Raw genomic sequence first — 24,267 nt, 5'->3', positions numbered from 1 at the left:
GTAATCACCTTTTGAAATAAAAATCATATACTCAGGAGATACTTAAACATCAAGAAACAGACTTGTCCCTAACATTTTAATTTTATGACTTTATTTTAACATTGGATGAGTTAGAATATATTCCTCGCTTTAACCCCAAAATGCCTGTTTTGATAAACAATTTTTGTTGTTGTTACTCACCTGACAAATGTAATGAACAGCTTCCTCAAAACATTTAGCAAAGCCAATTTTTTTTAATATTTTAAATCCTGGATTGTTTACATCTATGTTTGCTAGCTTCCAGTCTTCTTCTTCTTCCTTGCCTTTGCAGGCACATATACTATGCCTCCTTGTGCATTCCCACCACCAACAGTTACTGTAAGCAGAAGAATAGCTTGAAACTAGAAGCGTACAAGTGTACCACTCAACCTGTTCTCACTCCCAACTGTTGAAATACTGACACTTGGTCCGTCATCAGATACCGAAGCAGAAATCGCTCTTTAACGTCTGTATGGAAAGTACCGGGCATAGCAGCAGCTCGACCGCGGCGCTGTAAGATAACTTAGGTTTACCTACAAGCTTTTCCTAAACCTAACTGTCTTGTTCTTGTGCCACATGTCAGTTAAACATACGTCCTGACCAAGCGTGTCCAAATATGACGCCGAAGGGCTAGACAGTTTTTTTGATGCGCTGGGAGTGAGAATGTGTTGTACTACCCATGTGTGCATGCACAAACAAATCCCCTCTGGTAAAAACATTGCTAGTGGTCAAAAACTGCAGAGGGTACCTTTATAAATGTACTTTGCTTTGTATTACTTCCCTTGGATGTTTGACCTTTACTGTGCAGAATAATGTTTGTGCAGGGTTTGACACTAGAAGGCTGTTTTTCTTTTTACATTCTACTGAGGGAGGAAAGTTTCGCTGTGCTCACCTTAAATCTAATAACACACAAGCAGGATTTTGTGAGATCATAACTACTGTAGTATGGAAGCCAATCATGGTTCAATATGCACGTTATAGTAGTGTGATGCGAAAAATTGTGGAGTGCACAAAGACTGAGAATGCACTTTCTAGTGAAGTAGGAGAAATCCATCCATCCATCCATCCATCTTCGTCCGCTTATCCGGTGTCGGGTCGCGGGGGGAGCAGCTCCAGCAGGGGACCCCAAACTTCCCTTTCCCGAGCAACATTAACCAGCTCCGACTGGGGATCCCGAGCGTTCCCAGGCCAGGTTGGAGATATAATCCCTCCACCTAGTCCTGGGTCTTCCCGAGGCCTCCTCCCAGCTGGACGTGCCTGGAACACCTCCCTAGGGAGGCGCCCAGGGGCATCCTTACCAGATGCCCGAACCACCTCAACTGGCTCCTTTCGACGCAAAGGAGCAGTGGCTCTACTCCGAGCTCCTCACGGATGACTGAGCTTCTCACCCCTATCTCTAAGGGAGACGCCAGCCACCCTCCTGAGGAAACCCATTTCGCCGCTTTGTACCCTGGATCTCGTTCTTTCGGTCATGACCCAGCCTTCATGACCATAGGTGAGGGTAGGAACGAAAACTGAAGATCGAGAGCTTTGCCTTCTGGCTCAGCTCTCTTTTCGTCACAAGATAGATTGAATGCAATACCGCACCCGCTGCTATTGTCCCCTCACTTAAAACCCCAAGGTAGAACTCCTTCACTTGGGGTGTTTGTTTTGCAATTACACTTTTGACATATTTGCATATTCATAGATCTGGATTTCTGAGGGAGAAGGAGTACATGTCATTTTTAGAATTTTGAACAAGGTACTTGAACGTTTTGGGGGAAAACCATAGCGTAAAGATTCTTTTTTATTATTATTTTTGATGGGTCTTAAAAAATATAAAAGGATATTTTAATTGTATGTAAAAGATGTTTTCTTTCATTAGTGCCCTCATGTTCTGAATATAAACGTAACACAGCTCAGCAGTCATGCTCATATTGCATGCACTTATGACTCAACATAAAACAAGGAAAGATTGCATTAGGCATGATTTTGCCTTTAGAAAATATTGCCAAAAAAAAAAAAAAAAAAATAGTCCAAATGTGATTTCATTATTTTTCAGAACCACTGGGAAATTAGACTTGTGTTTATGCTGGGAGTTCATTTTTGATTCAAATTATAATTGAGGTAAGAGAGGTGAACTCTATATACAGTAGCAGCAACAGCAGCTGTGCAAAAACATGGAGAGGGACAATTTCACCCTGGGTGAACCGGTGAAACTTCTTGGAAGTAGCGCAAATAGAAATGCTAATTAAAAAAGTATCCGTCTGATGCCGGAAAGCTTCGACACTCTATGGTTTAACCGTCTAAATGGACACAGGCATTGTGGAGGGTGGGAAAGGCTGGGAGGCTGAGAATAGGTGTGCAGAGGCAAGGATAGTATAGTCAATATTTACCCAACACTTCCCCAGCAAGATACACAGACGTCCAGCATCATCCCTGCCTTATCTCCTCCCCTTCTCCCTCACACACCCACTGTGTGACCACAGTTGCACACAGCGGGGTTGTGCAGCTGTGCAGAAAATATCCACAACATAATGGTTAAAAGCATATAAGATGAATGAGTGAGCCACTGTTCATGGACAGCATCACGTCCACTAAAGTTCTCCAGGTGACCTTAGGAGTGTTGGAGTGCCCACGGTGAACAACGGCGTTATTATTATTATTATTATTCTCTTAACAAGCTCATAGAGCAGTCTGTAATGAACTGTGTAGCCACACTTACTTTGGTAATGAGGTGGGCATGTTCGCTACCTCGACGTTAAACCGCTGCACTCTATCGATGACGGGTATATCTATAGGGTGTGTGTGCTAAAAGAGGAACTGACAACATGGATGCAAGAAGTGCTGCAAAGGTTTGCTATTTGCAGTGTCAGAGACTTATGGGAAAAGATGGGCTGCTTGTTAACCTTCTTCATTCACTCTTTTGGGCCAAACACACAACACATCCAGTCCTCTTTCTGTGCTCTCTCTCGGTCTCTCCCATGCTCTCAAAGCAGCTCTCCAATTAACCTGATGCCTCTCGAACTGCCAGCTCGTTGAAGTCACTTTACCTGGCTTCCTCCTACGCCTGTTCTGTGTTGGTCTGAATGGACTAGAGCCCGACCGATAAAGGATTTTTTAAGGCCGATATCGATACAAATATTTGGTGATTTAAAAATCCGATATTCCGATATATCGGCCGATATATATTTAAAAAATAATCCAGAAACGCGCAACAAAACATAAACAAATTTCCCCTAACATTAGTTATTTGTAGTTATTTATGAGTTCTCACTAAAATAATATGATAATGCAGTTTAAAAATAAACTTGTTTGATTTATGTCACAACAGAACAGAGGAGCATCAAAATATATTAAAGTTCTGATAAATTAAATGTATAAAAATACAAACTTAAGATATGAAACTAAAAGTCCTTTGAACAAAAACACAATAACAACAACAAAAATCAAAGAGTGTCGCCAACAGGGAGGTTGTAGTGCGCCCTCTGGTGGAGAAACTATACAACGCCAACACTCATAACATGGTCGAAGGGTGTTTTGTCCGTTTTTATTTAATTTTTAAAATATTTATTTATCGGCCATTATAAATGCCGATACCGGTAGTTTGGAAAATGCCTACTATCGGCCGATAATATCGGCACGCCTATATACTGTATCGGTCGGGCTCTAAAATGGACATTTACATAGTATTGTGTTTAGTTGTTATGTGGACTAATCACATGTATCTGTGTGTAAGTTTGTCAGTCTGTAAACCTTCATGAAGGCTGCTGGCTGCTAAGGAATCTACTGTATAGCAAACAAAGTGAGACAAGTATATATATTATGAAGAACAAATCAGATGGTAAACAAGAGTGTAGTTTCGGATTGGCACTATTTACCTTTTATGTGTGACCTGAACTTGTCGTTCTTCCTCTCCCTCTATTTCTCGCCAAAGTCTTCATCTCTGTGTTGGTCCCTTTGTCAATAGAAGAGCCGGACAAACATGGACAGGAGGGGACGAGCCAGGGGAGATTGTGTGAAGAGGGTAGTGTTTTCTCAGATAGATAACAAAAAAGTTGCCATTTGGTTGGCTGTTTATATCCACGAGGCTCACTCTAAATTGCTGTCTAAAAGAAATATTCTCTGCGACACCTTGTAAATTAAATAAAATTAATAAATAAAATTATGATTACAATGTTTTCCAATCCTCTGAAATTACAAGAGCATTTCCTATTTATCTTTCACTTCCTCTTCTCCATATTGCAAGAGACAAAAGAAGGGGTTGCATCATCCCCACAGAGGATCAGAAGGGTTGTGCTGTCTCATTTAAAAGAGGATCTATACATGGTTTCCGAAACCTGCTGCGGTAAAAGCAGGAGAGGGATGATGTAAGAACATGATTTCTATGTGTCAGTTACTCAGCTGTAGCTCTGGGAACTGGCTACGTCTACGACGTGGATATTAACTGAATTGTGAACCTGTGAGCTCTAGTTATGAATTCAGAAACACTCAAAGGTCAAGGTTTCCGATTTGTACCGTAGTACACTGGATCCCTCAGCAATGAATGCTGCCTTGGCGAGAATGTAATGATTACACAGAGAAAACAAGCCCTGCACAAAGTCAATTAATTTATCTGATTCATTTATTTTAAAATATTGGAAGAACAGAAGCAGCATACTTTCTTGAAACAGCATTATAATAGAATATATTTAATCTCTTTGCATCCTTATGAAATATGATATATATATATATATATATATATATATATATATATATATATATATATATATATGTATGTGTGTGTGTGTGTGTGTGTGTGTGTTAAATGTTCAGTTAACTGTTCAGTTGAGCACCCTAGTATCGTTTTCACAGCACTGCTCTTCCCGATTGGAGTCGTGTAAGAAAGAGAGATATATAGTGTGACCCAATCAGTCACATTACTGGTTAACAACACCGTCACTTAAGGCTTAAAGGTCCATACCTCCTGGCAGCAGGTACACCTCCTGCGTCCTGCTCTCAAGTGTAATGAAGTGGCCCATACCAGCTGAACCCAGTTCTTGCACTGCAGCATGAAAATGTTTTACCCGGTCTGTCCTGAACTCCTCATTACCGCCCTATAGTTTTGTTTACGAGCTAAACTGTTCACCGCATAGTGTCAAACCTGAGCCAAAAGGCCATGTTTCACATTCCAGCCCATTATACCGCAGCTGCACTGCGTCAACTAGAAGTGCCCCGAATGAGCTCAGGGCACATTGTTTCTCCTGAATGCGGTTATTTCTGGACTGTGTGTGCGTATCTGTGCATCTGTGTCCAAGACATAAATATGTGCTTTGTTTGTATGTGAGCGTTCTTTGGTGTTTGTTTCCTCATCTGCCTGATTATGATACTGCCCAGCTCTAAACGTGACGCTTACACCCACTATGCTGTTAACACTGAATGACCTCCTCTGCTTTTGTATTCATGAGATCGTCCTCTGTTTATTTGCCCGGACATTTATATAGCGTTTTAAAGAGAAACACTGCCTTTATTATTTTTCTATCTTTAGAGAATGGAGACAATAACGGTCTTTTATTTTGACTGTGTTAATGAATATCTTCTTCAAATGTGTAATTGTCTGTTCTCTTTCTTGTTCTCCTCTCTCTTTTTCTCCCTTTGTCATTCTATCTGTTTATCAATCAGAGAGCCAGCTGCTCCCGGGGAATAACTTCACCACAGAGTGCAACATCCCTGGAATCTTCATGTGTGGGGATGGGAAGTGTGTCCCAGGTGGGTGGCAGTGCGACGGATTGCCCGACTGCTTTGACAAGAGCGACGAGAAAGGCTGTCGTAAGTCCAGTTCAGACTCCATTATCAAATCTCTCCCCCAGCCTTTAGCTGTGCCTTAAAGCAATGAAGCCAGACAGCCTATTTAGAGTCACGTCATGTCTTCTCAACTCCTGAACTCCTCTCGCTAGCCAACATTCTCCCATCCCTACCCATGAGCCATAAGGGCCATTTAAACCTAATTCTCCACCAACTTAAATTAACTTCTTCCCTCAATCCTATCCTCTACCCCACAGCGTGCATCCCTCCTCTTCCCTGCCAGACCCACGGCCCCAGTTTAGCACCAGGGCAAAACTAAATACCATCAAAGCAAAGGCCGATTACTTGTGCGCGCAGGAATAGTAGCGCATGCATAATTCTACTGTTAGGCTACAGTAATAGTTCAGTTTGATCCTCACTTTTAGTTGGCTTTGATCTATCTGGTCTGCTGCTCCTCCCCTTCCCCCTCCCGTCTCAGCCACAGCTTCACACAAATATGGTATTGCTGATGAAGGTTGACTTTGAGGCCCCACCACAGTGAATGGAAAAACCCCATCTCCCCATGTATTAATCTCTATAACTGTCTCGCGCTCACGTTTTCACTCCTCTCTGCGCCTATGATATGTGATAATTTTTGGCTTTTGGCTTGTAATTTGCTTCACAGAGGCTTGTTTCCAATTAGAAAAGCATAACCCTCCTTTTGCAGAGTATTTTTTTTTTTTTAACCCAGGTAATTCCCTGCCAAAAAAAAAAAAAAAAGCCCTAATGGTTTGTCTCTCATTTTCTTCTTTCTCCTCCTCTCTTCCTCCAGCAGTCACTTCTCTCACTGTTCTCAAGAGTTGGCAGCTCGGGGAACAGGCAGACTACTCTTGACAAAGTTGTGTCCCATGGCATGCCAGCACATGCACACACACACACACACACACACACACACACACAGCCCACATAGCCAAACTTTGCTGTCATCAATCTTCTTAGTTTGTAACGCCTTTGCCATCTTAAGTTATATATACATAGGACAATTTCAAGAGATGTCCCAGACTGTGTTCTTTAGTAAACCTTTACTACTGACATCCCTGTGACTTTAAGAAAGTCTTACACTACTTAGATGGATGGGTTCTGTGCCCCAGATTCTCCTCACTCAATGGCCTTATACTGTCAGCAAGTGTCAGACCTGGAAAAAGAATATTCCGGTGCATTGAGACTAATTGCTTCAGAACTACAATCATTAAGTGCTCCTGATTAATTTAATCACGCTGTCTGTGTGTCACTTTGTTACACTCACATTAACATTGAGTACTTTCACTTTGAACCTACAGACAAGCAAGACTTTTTTGTCTGTTAATGACACTACATGCTATACCAGCCAAAGATAAAAAAAAAAAAGTTATCATAAAGCATTACACTCAGCCTGCCTCTCCGGTTGTCGGAGGACTATTTGTGTGTTTGTTGTCGACATCTACATTATCTGCTCTGGCATAAGTGGGCCTTATTATCCTCAAATAGATGGGTAGTTGTCAGTCGATATCTCCGGCGAATGCTTCAACAAAAATTCCCAGACAAACCTCTGGGTCCGTTAGGGGCTCTGTAGGGACAGACAGACAGGCGCAGGGAGGGGGAGACAAGAGAGTCAGGGAAGGATACAGTCTGTATCAACGACGATTCCTTTAAAGGCGCTGACACACCAACCCGATTATCGGCCATCGGACAGTCTGGCGAGGTCGGTGACTCGTCGGCGTTCAGCGGGCAGTCGGACTCAGTGACCGATCTGATTGGTGGAGCGCTAACCCGGAAACGACGAGTGGGATGAGCGTGACGAACAGCTCTCAAAATCATGATGAAAATCTTTTAGACCTTTGTCGATCTGAAATGAAGAGAGATTCAGTAACTGCATGGCCTATTTCTCGCTTAAAATGTTTTCAGAAACACGTTTCGGTGAACTATCTTCGTAAAAAATACGAGATCATTTTCCGAACGAGCCGCCATTAAGGTCAGTTTTCAAATTCGGGAGAAGCTAGACCCACGTGACGCGTTCGTCCAATCAGCTGCCAGTTTTCATGTTTTGGGCGACAATACAAATTAGCGCCGCCTGCTGTTATGGAGACGTATTATGTCTCACAGACGCACAGAACCTACACTCAAGTCTGTGTTGTTTCAGTGTGTTCCGAGGCACTTTTTTAACCAACGGGGAGGCAGTCAGTCCGACCGCCTTTTCTGCTGAGGGTCGGCCGTCGGGTTGGTGTGTCAGGGCCTTAAGGTCTGGCAATGCGAGACTAGGGAAGAAGAGACGAAAGAAAGGAGGACTCATTATGGTTGCTAAAGTAAGAGTTCTGTCTGTTTGTCTATTATCTGAGGAGAACACAATGCCTGGAAGCTTTGAGACTGCAGTACTTTATTCTCTGCAAGTAGAATCATAATTAGACACCCCCTATAAAAAAACACACACACACTCGGTTATATATTTATTATTATTATTATTATATATATATATTTAACAGAGGGAGATGGTAAACTTACTAACTTGAAAGACAGTTTGTTGACTTAACTTTTTCTCCCTCTGTCATTGAGCTACATGAAGGATAGTGTGTTTTAATGCAGACTCCTCAGAATATAGTAAAAAATATATTTATTTGGTGAAATGTTGCTATGACACTGACTTTTAGTTTACCTTTACTGTATATAACCAAGTAGGAAATTACACAGTGTTACATTTGATGATGTCTGGCCACTGTCCTTTTCAATCACAGTCATTACCATGGAGGCAGAGCCGTGTTGACCACCACATGATATAACATGTCCTCCCGTCTGTAATGTGAGCAGGTGGCCTCTTTTCAGGAGGTTTTCGAGAACATTTGTTTTAATTCTCCAACAATATGTATGTTTGTAGCTGTTTATAACACTTTTTTTTTTCAAGAGGCCAAGGATGAGACCAGATGATTAAACACATATTTTATATATATATATATATATATATATATATATATATATATATATATATATATATATATATATATATAAACTATAACTTTATGTGTGTGTGAACCTATAAAACTCTATTTTTACCACATCCATTTGCACCAGAAGACAGCTGTAGTTGGAGAGTAGATCCCCTGTAAGCCCACGCTGTTCAGCCAGCACATTGTGCTGATGTGGGTGTCTCTGATGATCCAAGGAATACTATCGCAGAGCCTGAGGTAAAGGTCATACTGTATGTGGAGACATCTCCCTGGTGTCTAATTAATGAGAATTTAGTTTTTTTGGAAACCATGTAGCTAGTGGGGAAACACAAAGAGGAACAAATCAGTTTGGACTTGCAAATTACTTGGTGAAACATGGACGGATCAATTTTCTTTTGAATCTGTATGACATTTCGTAAAACTTGAGCACAGTTCTGCAAAGCACACTCACTTGCACATTCGCAAGACCCAACCACCCACCCACACGTGAACTTACGATGACACTGTCTTTTCAGTTTTCAGCAGCAGAAATAAACTTCTTTCTGCCTTCTTCGTTGACCTGACTATATTTGTATTGCAGTGCTGTCAGTGGGTTAAAAAGTTCAGAATCGAATAATGCAAAGCTGGTCTGCATTTGTTTGCCTCTGTCCTTTTTTTTTTATTTACTTACTGTAGATGTGTCCCAGTCTGCTACGCCTCATAGGACAGGAATTGTCTCTCGAGTGGTCAAGGGAATGTTTATTCACCTAGAAAAGGCAGGCTTCTCCCTTCCTGCGCCTCTCTTGTTTGTTTGTTCTTCCAGTCCCCTCTAGCACAAGGGTCAACTTGAGTCATGTAAATACTTTTTGCTGGCTCTTAAATAACAGTCTGGGCTGAGAGAAGAGACAGTATCTCCAGCCTGAGTCTTATTGCATTAAAGATGCAGCTTATTGTATTACTGTCCTGCTGCGCGATGCCAGGACCCCCCTACAGATCGTTTTAATCAAGTCAATTTTTTGTGTACCCTCATCTTGCACCGCACAACTGGATTTTAGATTTAAAAAAGCCATATCGGTGGTTTTAATAGTATCTTAATTTTTGAGCAGATGCTCTACGTGGGTGTGCTTGTATGTAGGTTGTTGTATGTGTTGGCAGGTAGGCAGGCATAAAGAAATGATTCAGAGACAGGCTGCTGACTAATTCCTCACACAAAGAGGTCAAAAGTACCACCCTGCTCTCTGGTGTCCATAACGACAGCCTGGGAGAGTGTTAGACCAAATGGATCCTGACAGAGGAGAGAAGGAGGAGAGCTGACTGAGCTTACTGGGCCTCAGAGCCAGGATTAGCCTCTTTGCCCTTGTCTGGGCAGGGCATGAGCAGTGGAGAGAGGAGAAATGTGTAGTGGGGCCGAAAGAGTGAGTGGACATGATGTATAAAGCAAGAAGTGGGGAATCAAAGACATGGGGACAGACGTGCAGTTGGAAGGGAGAGAAAGAGAAAAGACAGAGTAGCTCATTTAAAAGAAATGACTGTAAAGTAGCGCTCCTGCAGGCTGAGGCCGTGATCTCTCTGTGTGGAGGAATTTAGGTATTCAGAGTTCTACACTTGCAAACGGCTGTGCAAGTTCAACTTTTACTCTGCTTTTAACTACAAGGGCCATCAGCGGGGCCAGTGGCTCTTACTGTATTAAAGAACAACCATCAGAGAACATCAACTTCCCAGAATGGCTGCTCATCTCCTTATATTCAGCTCAACATGTCTTGCTACTTGCTCAATATCTAAATGACATTACATGACATACAGTAATACTGGGTTTTCAGTCACAAACAGGATGTTGCTGGTTGAGCCCCCTTTTTTGTTAAGGTCCCATGGCATGAAAATGTCACTTTATGAGGCTTTTTAACATTAATATGCGTTCCACCAGCCTGCCAATGGTCCCCCAGTGGCTAGAAATGGTGATAGGTGTAAACCGAGCCCTGGGTATCCTGCTCTGCCTTTGAGAAAATGAAAGCTCAGATGGGCCGATCTGGTTACCTCCCCTTTCTCTGCTTTGCCCGCCCAGAGAATTTGGCCCACCCGTGAGAGAGAGACATCATGGCTTTCAAACGAGCAAAGTGGCAGTTGGTCAAGGCCACACCCCCACCCTCCACCTTGCCCCCCCTTTCTCCTCCTCAATAGCTACAGACACAGAAATGGCACATACTAAGGAAAGCTCATTGTGGGACTGGCTCTAGTGGCTGTAATAAAGAGAAAATCTCCAAAAAATGAGATATTAAACCTGTGATCTGTGCCACTAAGCAGACTTTCCTTATGCAATAAGATTTGCTGCAACTTCACCTATTTTGTACATTATGTGAAATGCACAGGCCAGTAGCAACTCTGCTTTATTTTATCACTGGGAGACACACAGGATAGCCAGCCAATTAGAGGCCTACACAAGCAGGCTGATGTTTTGTAAGTTAGTTTAAAAAGTCTATTAATACTTGATAACAATTAGGGATATAACCATTTGTTAGTTTTCATTACCCAATGCACTGTTTATTGATCCTGTTAGCTCTTCACAACATTCAGAAGCTACATGAATTCAGGTCATTTGATTACTGGAATATTGTCACATTATTGCTTTCCGCAGTCATAACACAGCCAAAGCCTGGAGCAACATGAATGGTGCTTTTTTGTTTTCTGTGTACTGACATCACAAAATGGCCACGAGATATCGAGTTCAAAAGAACCGGTAAATGCTTATCAACAACAAAGTTCTTCTTGACAGTAGGGGGCTGAAATAGCTAAAAAAGACTGGTTATGATTTAGATAATGAGGCTCACACTCTGCCAGTTCCATTCCATGTGTAGGGAAGGGGTTGCTAAGATTAGGAGTGTGTGTTTATGTGATAAGAACAGTGACCAATGCACTGACTCAAGCACAAAGAGCCATATACTGCTTACAGATATGTCTTTGTTCTTCTGTTGTCTTCTTTTACACTGTACTTCATTGTGAATGTGTTCTTTGCCCCGAGAGTGTGTTTGTATTTTTTTTCTCTGTGTGGGTGTGGACATTTAGGAGGATTGTAGGAGTTTGGGGGACTAATGCCGCTTTCTATTTACCTCGCAACTCATTTTTTACGAGGTCAAAGTTGGAAACACGCCCCCTGACCTCGTATTTACGAGCTCGGAACTCGTACAACCTCGCAGTAGCCCGAGTTCAAAATCCAACATGGCTGCCCGCTGTATCAAAAGTTGTGAAAGCTGCAGTAACATAAAGTTATAAGCACTTCTGTCTCATTTGTGTCTCACTAAATCAGTCATTCACACAGGCATGTCCAACTTCTATCTGTGGACATGTTGTTACGCTGTTTGCATGCACAAAAAACAGCGTAATGCGTTGTTATCAACTGGTTGCTAACAATAGCTAACCGGGCTAGAGTTAATGAAAACAATGAAAATCCGACTTTTAAATAGAACGCATTCAACTCAGGTATGACGTCATTCCCAGTTGCGGCTTCCGAGTTCCGAGGTAAATAGAACGCGGCATAAGACTGGAGCATGTCTCGGTTGGTGTGAGCTGTTTTAACCCAGCTCAGAAGAACAAAAACTGCCAAGAGAGCAAAACGAGAAGAGAAGACAATGAGGAGAATATGGAGCACTAATAGCCTGAATAGTTAGAAAAGCAGAGGAAGGTTTAATGGGACTGAGTCTGGTGCATCCCATGTGCTTAATGGCTGACTGATCAATGAGCTGCTGTAATTAATACCAAGGAACAGGGATGAAATATTGATTAGGGTCTTGCATGCAGTCTCTTACTCTGATATGGCCTCCTGCTATCTTTTTTTCCTCTTCCAGTTTGATCTTTTAGATTGAAAGTTATCCTTGTCCAATCGATAGTCACAAATTAAGCAAAAGGATTGCTTTGAAATCTTCAAAGGAATAAGAACCGCAGCCTTGTCATTTTACAATAGAATGTTGGGCCATACCAGTTCAAACAATGCAGTTTTAGCAGTATGTTGCTTTCTATGATGAATATTGCAGCAGGGCTATTATCTGACAGATCACTCTCCACTTTCTCGCTATTTGCCCTTGCTTCCTTCCCCTTTTATCGGGAGTTGTTGAAATATTTCTGATACTTTTGCACATGCGCCCGCAGTATGGTATACGAGCCGCACTTGCTTCCTCATCTTGCACGAAGTTTGATGGCTTTGCAGAACGCCAGTGGCCCGTAAACGCTTGGCCCTTGAGATGAAGGCAGCTCGATAATGTTGCAATGCCTCTTCCTGTACACGGAAGGTTATTGTATTGTACAACTAGTGCGCAGGGCTTAGACAGTGAAACGTACGGAATGATTATTTTGATCCCCAAGCCCTCTAGACTGAAACTTCCCTATGCCCTTCTTGCTTACACCCTAACTCCATTACCTATTGATTTCCTCCCCTAAGAAATGCTCAACACGGTCACAGAAACCTTTGAAGTCCTAAGCTGTCTCCACTCTTTCCCGACCTCTATTCTCTTCCACTCTCTCTCCTTTTTTTCTTTCTTGTGAGTCTCTTCCTCCAGTCATTCTCTTCACTCTATCAATCATGCATGCCCATCACGACCAAGCCTACCTGTGCCGAACAAGTTGTTCTTTTCTCTGGGGAACTGAGGAGAGGGAGAAAAGGGGAGAAGTGTAGAGAGGGGCATGTGAGGTGCATATTTGGGGAAGAGCAAAGCACACTATCTGCAACAGGAGTTCTGCTGTCAGATTCAGCAGAGTGAATGCCACAAGAGAGATCAAGACAAGGAAGAAGTATCAATGTTAACTTTATTTTAGAGCAAATGATTTCCCCTTAAACCCATATGCCTTGGTGCTACACTCCCTGTCCTAGATTTGAACTTTGTTTTTCCTTTTGGAAGATTTTTATTTTATTTTTTTCAAAATTCATGAAAATAAAACAAATGAGAGAGAGAGGGGGGGGGATGTGCCTGTTTATATGTGTGTTTTTTTGCGACTTTGTTTGTGTGTCCTCCAGCTGTGCGTTTCGGTGTGATCCAACCATGTTTCTTTTCCGCTAGAGATAGTCTCACCTCAAGGAATGGAGCTTGACTGCTAACCTCATTCATTTTCATTTGTGCTGCTCGGCTGAACATTGCAACTAAGTTTGGAAGCCACCCAACACCCTGCCCGCTTTTCGTAAACACCTTCTACAAAGGCTCAGAGAAGAGAAAGAAAAGTTGGCAGGTTACCGATGCAGTGCAAACCTAGAAACAGAGCGATGACAGGAGGGATGAAGACCGGATAAGATGGATGGTTATATGTTGCAGAGTCGGAGGTGCTGAAATACATCAGCATTACCTGAATTTGAAGACAACTTCACAGGATCTTCATAGGGGAAGCATAATATTAAGTTTGTGTTTTTACCATTTCTTCCACCTTCAACTTCCTTCCTTTTAATTAATTTGTGCTCTCCCTTGCTCTGAAAACTCAGATATAACTCACGCTATAAAGAACCATGAGTCCCCAAAATACAGCTGAGCACACCCGCTCTATCCTTCCAACCAGTGCTGTCTCTCCCACCCACGACTCAGCCTTCATGAGCTTTCCCTTCATGTGGCATTTGAGCTAATTTGGAACACAAACACTGGGTCAGACGAATCCTGCCAGCAGTAGAAGGGGTAATGAGGATTGGGATGAGGGAGGGAGCAAATGAGGAATCTCAGAGCAATAACAGCGCTGTCCTAATAAGCCAAGCCTGACAAGCGGATCCATGTCCATGCAGAGAAGAAGATAGAAGGTGTGTTTTCCAAAAAGGTAACTTAATATTTCTCCACGGGACCAAAACATGCTTCCTTTATATCTCACAATAGGTACACAACAGAAGAATCCAGAAATAGAAGCAACATCTAAGACATGTAAAATAAATAGAAATAGAGAGTATTATTATTATTAACATTAATTTGTTGCATTTGTTTGTAGCTGAATGAATTTCAATTCATGCCTCCACAGCAGCATGTTTAAAAAAAAAAAAAAAAAATTATCTTTTCTGTTTTGCTACAGCTTGAAGCCAAGTCTTTTTTTTCTCTCCCTGGACTTTAATGAATGTGATATACAGTGCAAAATGAGCTTTGGGTGGTTTGTGCTTCTGTTGTCCAGGTAAACAAAGGCTTCACAGACTACAGACACAGAGATCGGGCGCTATCCCAGCTTCCTCCCCGCGTTTAGCGGATTACATTTCATCCTGGAGACGGGCGCTCCATCCCTCGTGGTTGTTAGCCCCCCCCTCGCTAAACATAATCGCAGCAGCTTGAAAGAGCTCATAAATCAGCCTACCACAATATATAGTAGAGGGAAAAATGTGCGCCCCTGGCATTTGAGACGGCACAATGCCAACCTATAAGCAAGACAAGTCTACCCTTTGTGTTCACTGGAGAGAAAAAAACAACCCTGAAAGACTGTTTGGTGGCTTGCTTCGAGATGTCTAGTATGCCTACTCACTTTCCTCCGCCCTGTGTGTTTGAGTGTGTGGGTTGTTCCCTTCTTTTATTGTTCTGTACTGTTTAAAATGTTTATAATGTTGTTCCTCGCTGCCATCAACTTCTAGTCTTTTTTTTAGACTAGTATCATAATAATGTCTTAGCTGTAATCAGTAGCTTTTCATTCCTCTGTCTCCAACAAAAAAAGAGTAGTGCTCACACAAACTTTAAGCTTTTGTATTATAATGCAAACTACTGGTAGGGAATAATCCATGACGAGTTTAACAAAGGTCAGAGTAGAGCTGGTCAGAGATAGGTCTGTTATTATAAACTGTAAATATGTATCGCTGTAGTGCAATGTCTTTTTTTTTTTTTTGCCATCAGGCTTTAAAATTCTATCTTCGCGGTGAAAGTGAGGTCTTTAGTTTTCTGATGTCTTTACCTTCATCTACCTGCAATCTTGTTTTTCTCCTTCTGCCAGGGAAGATCAATGTGTTTGAGTTAAAACTTGGGGCTAGTGCTAAACGGGGGATGCCAGGCATTGATGTTCTGCGGGCTCGTCACTCAGTCTCATTCCGGCCGGTCCTGGGAGATAAGACCCGTGGCCTGCTTAGGCTGATCAATGGGAGAATCCATACAAACACTCTCCCACACCATTTGCCCTCTTTGTCTTTGTCATTAACTTGTTTTCTTCTCCTATCAGCACTTTGTGCTCAGTATCTTACCCTTTACTTGTTATACTCCCGAGAACGTGAAGATAAGCATTACAGAACAAAAAATGAGCAGAGTAATTGGTCTCTTTAAAAAAAAAAAAAAAAAAACTGTTTGAAATTGTACGATTGTTAATAGATCATTTTTTTTTCTTTCCAACACTTCCCCCTCAACCCTTCTTCTGTTTTTTTTTAGCTAAGGTCAAGTCAAAGTGCGCCCCTTCATTCTTCGGCTGCGCCAATGGCGTCCACTGCATCATCGGACGCTTCCGCTGTAACGGCTTCAGCGACTGTCCTGACGGGAGCGACGAGGAGAACTGCAGTGAGTCTCGCACGACAACCAATTACTGGAATAGCAATAGCGTCTCATGCCATGTCCACCAGAAGTCACGGTCTGTTCGTCTGTGTTGTTGTACTGCCCCTCACTCATAACAGTTTACACTGCAGCTACTGCACTGGTCATATATATAGCCAGTGGGGGGTTGAGTACTGAACATGTACTTTACTCAAATACAATTATTCCTGTAAAATCTGAGGAAAGTATTAAAGGGTCAGTCCAGCAGTCTCCTCATCATGTACTATTCCTACTACCACTACTACTACTATGACTGTAGTGTAGTCTGTGGCTCTGGAGGAGCTTTTTTAACTCTGAGGGAAAAAATGAATGTTAGTGCAATACTACACCACGGGAATACTCTTCTTAAGCTTGAAATATGCCTCATCAATGAATGAAAAAAAAAAGGTTTTAATGGGCCAGTGCAAAAAAATTTGTAACAACAACACTTGGTGTTGCTTTTATTCATTTAATTTAGGAGCAGCAAAGGTAGTTGGACAAATAAAGATATCCAATTAAGATAACAATCGCCACACTTCATTCTCCTATCTAAATGTTTCATTGCAGAGTTCAACATTAAGGTTGTTTTTTATTATATGCCCGGTCGGGCATGTAAAAAGAAAAATTCTGCATGCCCGAAGTCAAAATTGACAGGCCCCTTTACAATTTCTTCTTTTTTTTAGTGGTTATCAAATAACGTTGCATCAGCGTTCAGTTTACGTAACAGAACCGGCAAGGCACCGCAGGATGGGTTGTTGGCAGTGAGATGCTGCTTGCTTTTATAATGCAACTCCAGCATTTGTTTTCTGAATGAAAAATGATCCAATTTCATTTGCCCTGGACTCAAACTTGCGGCAAACTTCGCAAAACATTGTAGGGCAATAGAGAACAATAATGTAATTTATGATCCAAAGATGATCGGAAAAAATAAATGAAACTTTTTTTTAAGGGCAAGTGGGTTGTTATATTTACTTGCCGTTTTCCTTGCCCCGGGCCATCAGGAAACCCTTATTGTTGAACCCTGCATCGTGTTCTACTGTTATAAAAAACTAAACTGGAGGTTGAACTATTCATTTTTAAAAGCAAAGATCTTTGGGTTTTTCCAGAGGCACAGAACACAATTTCATGTAACAGTTGCCTTTTTTTTTTTTTTGATTTGATTATGGGTTTGTCTCAGAGATTGTCATGAGAAAAAGAAAAATTCAACCTTGGTACTTTTGCTCTGCTTTAATTCGTGTAATGCCAAAGCAGTATTGCTCATGCTTTCTAAAGTGTGAAGCAGGTATTCTGCACGTCCCTTCCTTTCAAAGGAAAATGAAAGAGATGTTGTTCTATAAAGAATGCAATGTCTGAGCTGTTGCTGTCCCCTCCACTCACTATGAAATCCTGCATTTAGAGCAGATAATAATAGTGGCGACAAGGTATGAATGGTGAACGTAGCAAATTCTATTCCCTTTTCAAAAAGGTTTGAGTCATCTTTATTTGTTTGAATCGCTTGTAACTCCTGAGCCTAGCTTTGCCTTTTACACAGTTTATTACACATGTTGTATAGAAATAAAGGACCCAGGTGTAGCCTGTATTATTGGGCATATACTTTGTCCTAACATGACCCCATCCCTGCTTTCCCAGTGGGGCGCGTGCATCAAGCCGATCACTCACCATTGTCGGAGGCAGTGTTCCTCGCCTGCAGGGCACCACGCTCACAAATCTAATCTAGCTATTTGAATGGAGCTTTGCTGCACGCTCCCAGTACATACTGCGTCACCACTGTGTAATTGTCCGGATCTTCTCACAAGATAATTCGGCCTCATCTTGCAGAAGCTAAAGACAAAACCAGAACATGTGCTGAAAGGAAGTGATAGTGCTGGGCAGGATTTTGAATGTTTTTTACATTTTCTTTTTGTCAGTATGATATTTATCTCATACTCCCCAGATCAGACGCTTTACTGCTGTAACTCACACTGTTTTTAATGTTTCATTTCTTCTCCGAAAATCCCCATGAAAATGTAACCCCCGTGTTTTTTCATCAAATCAAAGTGCTGTAGACGTGGGGCTCAAGCACACAAAAACAACTTCTAACAAGTTGCACCACTACAGAATACCAATTCAACTTGCTTTTAAATAATGCGTTCATGCTCTGAAGTCTCTCACTGGAACCCTGTTTGAGCCAACACTTGACCCTTGACCCTCTGCCCTTTACTAACCACAGCAGGCAACCCATTGGTGTGCTCGGAGGCTCGCTTCAAGTGTCGAAACGGCCACTGTGTAGACCGGAGCTTCTTGTGCAACGGCCAGGACAACTGTCAGGACAACAGCGACGAGGAGCTCTGCCTCACTACAGCAGGTCAGATGGTCGATGTGTGCAGAAAAGAAAGAGGAAATGAAAAAGCTATCCAGGAACTGAGAGTCGGACACAGGAGCAGGCTGAGCATGATTTGAAAGATGCTCTTGTTCCATCTGATTAGCCTCTAACTCACACATTTCAAACAGTTTTTATTGGGGGTTTTGTTGGTTAACTGACACATTTCACCAACATTTAAAGAGCAGAAAAAAGGCAATAGGCGATAAAATACTAAGAAACTTGAATTACTCCTGTGAGCACATTGAACTGCTGCAGATGCAAATTGTGAAAGGATACAGAAAATTCCATCTCAAAGCTACAACCAGAACATGTAAAGTATTACTTTTTTTTAGTTGGAAGGATGTGCTTGATAGAAGCAAAAGTAGCAGTGGGACTAAAATGAATTAATGCCAAAAAATTGGCAGTATGTGAATGCCATAATTCATGACACAATGTTTCTGAGTTATATAGAGAGCTCTGTGTCAGAAAGCAAAAAGACATTTGCATGTGGTATAAATGCTCAGGTTCAGGTTCAGGTATCGGTAGCCATAGATAAACTAGGTTTACAGTCTAAGAGGCAGGACATCCTTAAAACTTTGTAGACCACCACATAACATGCAACACAATGCTATATAATAAAAAGTGAAATATACATTTACTCTACAGAAGTAGATCATTTGTGCAAAGAAGATGTGAAAATTTAGATTTCAATTAGAGGTTGTCTACTTCATAACATTGGATGGAGGGAACACAAGTACTACAAATAACATGTACTACTAAAACAATATGTGTGTCTTGATGTCATTATCTCTTAGATAAACTACACTTTTTGAAGGAGTATATTATACAAATGTGAAGGTTGTGCGAAGATATGCGCAAGTTACTGCATGAAACAAGCTTGTGAGACAGAATAGTTTGCTTGCGGAACTGTAGGACTGAATGTAAAAATGTCTAGCCACGTTCATCCGTTTTGACAAATTAGAATAGATAATAGATATAGAACCTGATAGATGAATCAGGCCATAATTGTTGGAAATATTGGCAACGAACTTTGCAGCAGATTTCAGAACAGATGGAAGCTTGTAGATACAGTATTTACAGCTTTTCTATCAAACTGGATAAAATGCCGATAGAGTTGTAAGATTCCGTCACTCAATATGTCACATCATTTGTGATCTTTATAGGGTTAGGGTTTCATCACTGCAGGCATTTCATAAAGATACAGGGAAGCCACTGACAGATTCAACTTTCTGCCAAAGAAGACATGATGTGATCATTCCTCACTATGTGTGTTTAACACACAAAAACACACCAAGGCATCCTTAGCGTAATGTGAAATTGAATTCTATTGATGACGTTGCATTTTACTGTAACATAAATAGAAGTAGTATCATCCCTGAGAGCGAGTCTGGCGTCTGCTGGTATAGAGTATACTGGCAGGTACCACTTACATATGGCATGCCATTCTTATTCCACTGGCAGCTTCACGTCTCAAAGGCAGCTGCTGTCACTATGGCACACCAGTCGCCTTCTGTCAACACTTCAGGTGTACTTGCAGTGGCACGCCGACATGTTTTCTGCCAGCAGTCCAACCCTGATGTGCATATAGCCCCAGGCAACCAAATGTGGACCAGTGTCACTGTTTTCTTTTCTGTTCAAAAAAAGATCCTGTGTATTCCCATCCTTCTGTCTAGGTGCTGCTGTCGCATTGATTTATTCTATAGTAAATAAAAAAATGTCTGTCAGAAAAAGAAAACAAAATACAGGCTACGTGCAGAGTACAAGATAATAAGTCAGTATCTGTAACACACAGACAGTAATGTTATTACCAACTCTGAGATAGGCAAAGTCAGCAGAAACTTGATTGAACAAAATATGTCTGATGAACAGGAAAGGAGTTCTGTGGCAGTTGCACATTAAACTTTAGAATATGAACACAGTGAATGCTGGTGAAACCTTTCAACGCCATTTATTCTCTGAAATAAAATGCAACTGTTCATTTCTTTCCTCGGCTATGAAAAATGGCTCTGATCTGACAGCATTGACAAACTTTTTTGCTCATTATAATTTAGGCTAAGGTTTCACCTAACAAATCTAAATTTGATAAGCTAGAATTAATCAATCTTTTTATTTTTGTTTACCTGTGTGTTTGAAAGAAAGAAAGAAAGGAAGGAAAGAAGGAAGGAAGGAATGAAGGAAAGAAAGAAAGAAAGAAGAGTTCATCCATCATCTCAAGCCTGTCCTCAGACTGAATGCAGAGCCACACAATGCTGAATAGAGCTGTATAATGATGCAGAAATATTGATTGATATTTGTGTCCCATGCACTCCATTTCCTTGTTGACAAGTGAACAATACCAACTCCGGTGCTGGCAGAATGTAGCTGCGTGTTGTTATGGGGTCTGAGAATATAAGATCTCTTATCTTGCTTATGTTATATATACAACTAGAAAATCAAAGCAGACATTACATTCAGTAATAATTACCTGGCAGAAAACAACTTGAATATAGTACTATATCATAAAATGTTTATGCACCTCAGTAGGGGCTGAGTGAAGATCTAAGGAGTGCTTTATGATGCATAATATTTCCGGAGTACAATTATTATACTCCATTCCCTACAAAAAGAGAGTGTTCTGCCTTGCAGCGATTTTATTAAAAGGCCTGCTGCGGTTGACTGAGAGGCTTCTCAGACTGCCACCATCTCTGAAATGTTTTCAGGTGTCTGATAATAGAGTACCAAGTACTATCTAGCAGAGTAGTGTCCATGTTTTCAATTCAGCTTCCACAGAACTGTACCAGTGCCAGAGTGTGGTACTGTTGTATTACCAAAGTCTTCCTGTCAGCACTGATTCTTTAGTACTTATTTGTATGTACGAAGCGCAATTGACCCAAATGTTCTCCTGCTTATTTTGTTGCTGAAAACTTGTGTTGCGCCGCACGTGGTTGAGAAGTTGTAAGCTCCATGTTGTTGTGACCTTCAGAACATTTCAAGGAAGAGCAGCTCAGTTTTGTTTTTTTTGCTGTTTTTTTTATTTATTATTATTTCTTTTTTTTTATCATCAGCCTCTGTGCTTCAGAGGGACTGAAGGCATGACTCTCTGCATTTCTTTCCTGTATGAACACACACACACACACACACACACACACACACACACACACACACACACACACACACACACACACACACACACACACACACACACACACACACAGGCACCTTACATTCGGCTCTGACTCTGCCTCTCCATATACAGTATTTGGTGTTTGCATATAAAAAAGGCTTTCTGAGCTTTCTCTATATAAATACAGCATATGTTCACTAACTAGTCTAAAATAAGACACCTGCTTAGGCTTTCAGCTAAAATTGCCATCAGCAGTGTTTGATAGGCACCAGACTGAAATCTATTCTGTTTTGAATGTGTGGTTAACAGTTTTGACAGCAGTGTGTTAGCATTTAAACAAAGTGCTGTAAATCTACAGTGTTGTGCACGTTTTGGTTAAAGTCATGGGATAAGTGTGTAGAGTTTTGAAAACTGTGTTCAATCAATGAAAAACAAACTAGAGTTTGGTCCACATGAACTGCTGCTGTGCAGACTGTAGTTAGCGTTATGCACATGTGACTCCAGTTGTGCCCACTGTCGTTTAGCAATCGAAAAAAAAACTGTAATAAGCGCAGACCTGCAGGTGACAGATAAGGCATACAATATCTGCTCTAAGCCACCTGAGCACAGCATCTCCTTCCTCACTTTCTCCCCTGTACCTCCTCTGTTCAACGCCTCTTTCTCCTTACCCATAATTACTTGCTCCAGTGTCTCCACATTTGGTTCCTTGATTTGAATAGTCTAGTGTCTAGTGAGAGATCATCATGGCATATATATAGAGTAGCGCTTGGTTATCCTGCCTTAGAGGTGTCAGATAATTAGATCTACAGAAGCTTAGCTTCTTTTTATGCCTCCAGTTTTTTATTTCCCATCAGAGTGATTTTAAACAATTTGGCACAGTAAGACACAAACAGCAGCACAGGGCCGTTCTTACTGTGTATCGTTTTATTTGATGGGTAATTGATTTTTGAAATAGCAGAGAGGTGGAAAAGTGGCAAACAGTGCAATGTAACAACCCACAATCTTCTATAAATGCATTGGTGCAATCATCGCACAGTCAGATAGAAGGAGTGGGATGGGGAACCTGTAACGGATAACATAGATAAAGAAATGGAAAGCACACCGCATAAACATAATAGAGTGAAGCAGAAAGGGACTGGTGAGGAGCAATGAATAGCAATGTGCAGGAAGATGGAAGCGAGCAAAGAGAGACAGGTGATTTGGTAGAGAAAGGCGGGGATTCGGATAGAACTGAGCGAGGGGCAGCGATAAGCCGGGAAAGATGAGAACAGAATCTATCTCAAGTCGAGCCCCGGGCCGAGCAGTGTAACTCTGGAAACAGAAATGACATGAAAGCTAGTTTAGCAAAGCTGAGCTTCTCATTGCTCTCACCAGTCTGCCGGGCTGCTCCCAGCAGGGGATAGAGAGCGCGATGATGGAGCGCATGTTTGCCCCCGCAACGAACTGTTGTTGGAACACCGCCGCAGGGAGCACAGGACTTGGCCAGATGCTGGGGGAGCCCTCGCTGAGAACAAGAGAGCCACTCTGCACATCCAAGGAAGCATGAGCACAATCACACACAGTCGCACGCAGTCACACACTGAGTCACAGTGCATCTGACACTATATTGTTTTGCATATTTTAATTGCAAAAAAATCACTCTGCAACTTCCAGAAGAAACTTCCTCAAGGCCACGGGCACTGACAAGTTTAAAGACTAGGTACAAAAGTGATGAGCACAGAAGTTGACACTTTTTTGAAAGTGGCTGAGAATCCCCTTAGAGTCGGTTAAGAACAGTAATTGATTTAAAATGCACACATCAGCGTCTCTCGTTATGCATTCATCAACACAAGTTGACAAAATAGTATCAGATGGTGTAGTGACTGAGGGAGAGTGTGATAGTGATTAATTTTCACATCTCCTCTACCTCAAAGAAGCTTCATCTTTGCCTTTTTTCTTAACTAAAGTTGTTCTGAGAGAGAACAAGTTAACCGAGGGAGGAGGAGTGTGAGTGATGTGAAGGTAGGAACAGACGGCCAGAGAATGGTTTAAGGGCATCAAAAGCTCCCAATGGCTTTGTGTGTTTTGGAAGATAAGGTATGCTTTGTGTAGTCACAAGCATCAAATACATTTGTGTGTGTGTGTGTGTGTGTGTGTGTGTGTGTGTGTGTGTGTGTGTGTTTCAATGTGCATTTGTTCTCTTAGTCGACAGCACACGCATTATGTCCACATTTTGTTATGTTCCAGTACATAGGAACTACGTGAAGCTGTGACAATAGCCGCTTTCCGACCGGAGGGATTTTTGCAGTTCCTAGAACATAAAATTCCTAGAACTCTTTTTTTCTTGTGTTCCGACTGGACTAATTTGGGGATTTTTAAGTCCCTCTGGCTGCAGTTTCTGTAACTCTTTCAGCTCCTACTTCAGGGCAGGGTCTTCTCGCTGTTCCCTTTTCAGCATAGGGACCTAGATGAACGAGGGTCGAGTTTCCGGTACAGACAGACCAACAACGGGACAATTTTAACAATTTTCGCCATCTTATTCATCAGTAAATTCACTTCTGACAACGTTTTAGGAGAGAAATGAACTGTTAACATTTCGAATATCGGCAGTCTTACGAA

The 24,267-nt window shown here is 41.6% G+C and overlaps 1 protein-coding gene across 1 annotated transcript in view; it reads left to right on the top strand.

The window, feature by feature from the left end:
- ldlrad3 (low density lipoprotein receptor class A domain containing 3) overlaps positions 1-24,267 on the top strand; it is an 80,656-nt gene that overhangs the window by 23,206 nt on the left and 33,183 nt on the right. The window contains exons 2-4 of the mRNA XM_028586372.1: positions 5,659-5,805; positions 16,067-16,192; positions 18,414-18,548. Of these exons, the coding sequence (XP_028442173.1) occupies positions 5,659-5,805; positions 16,067-16,192; positions 18,414-18,548 (408 nt within the window). The remainder of the gene's footprint in view (positions 1-5,658; positions 5,806-16,066; positions 16,193-18,413; positions 18,549-24,267) is intronic.

Source organism: Perca flavescens, chromosome 8 (assembly GCF_004354835.1).
Source record: "Perca flavescens isolate YP-PL-M2 chromosome 8, PFLA_1.0, whole genome shotgun sequence".
Lineage (NCBI taxonomy): Eukaryota > Metazoa > Chordata > Actinopteri > Perciformes > Percidae > Perca > Perca flavescens.
Note: the sequence above shows the minus strand (reverse complement) of the source record. Positions and strands in the feature narration are given on the sequence as shown.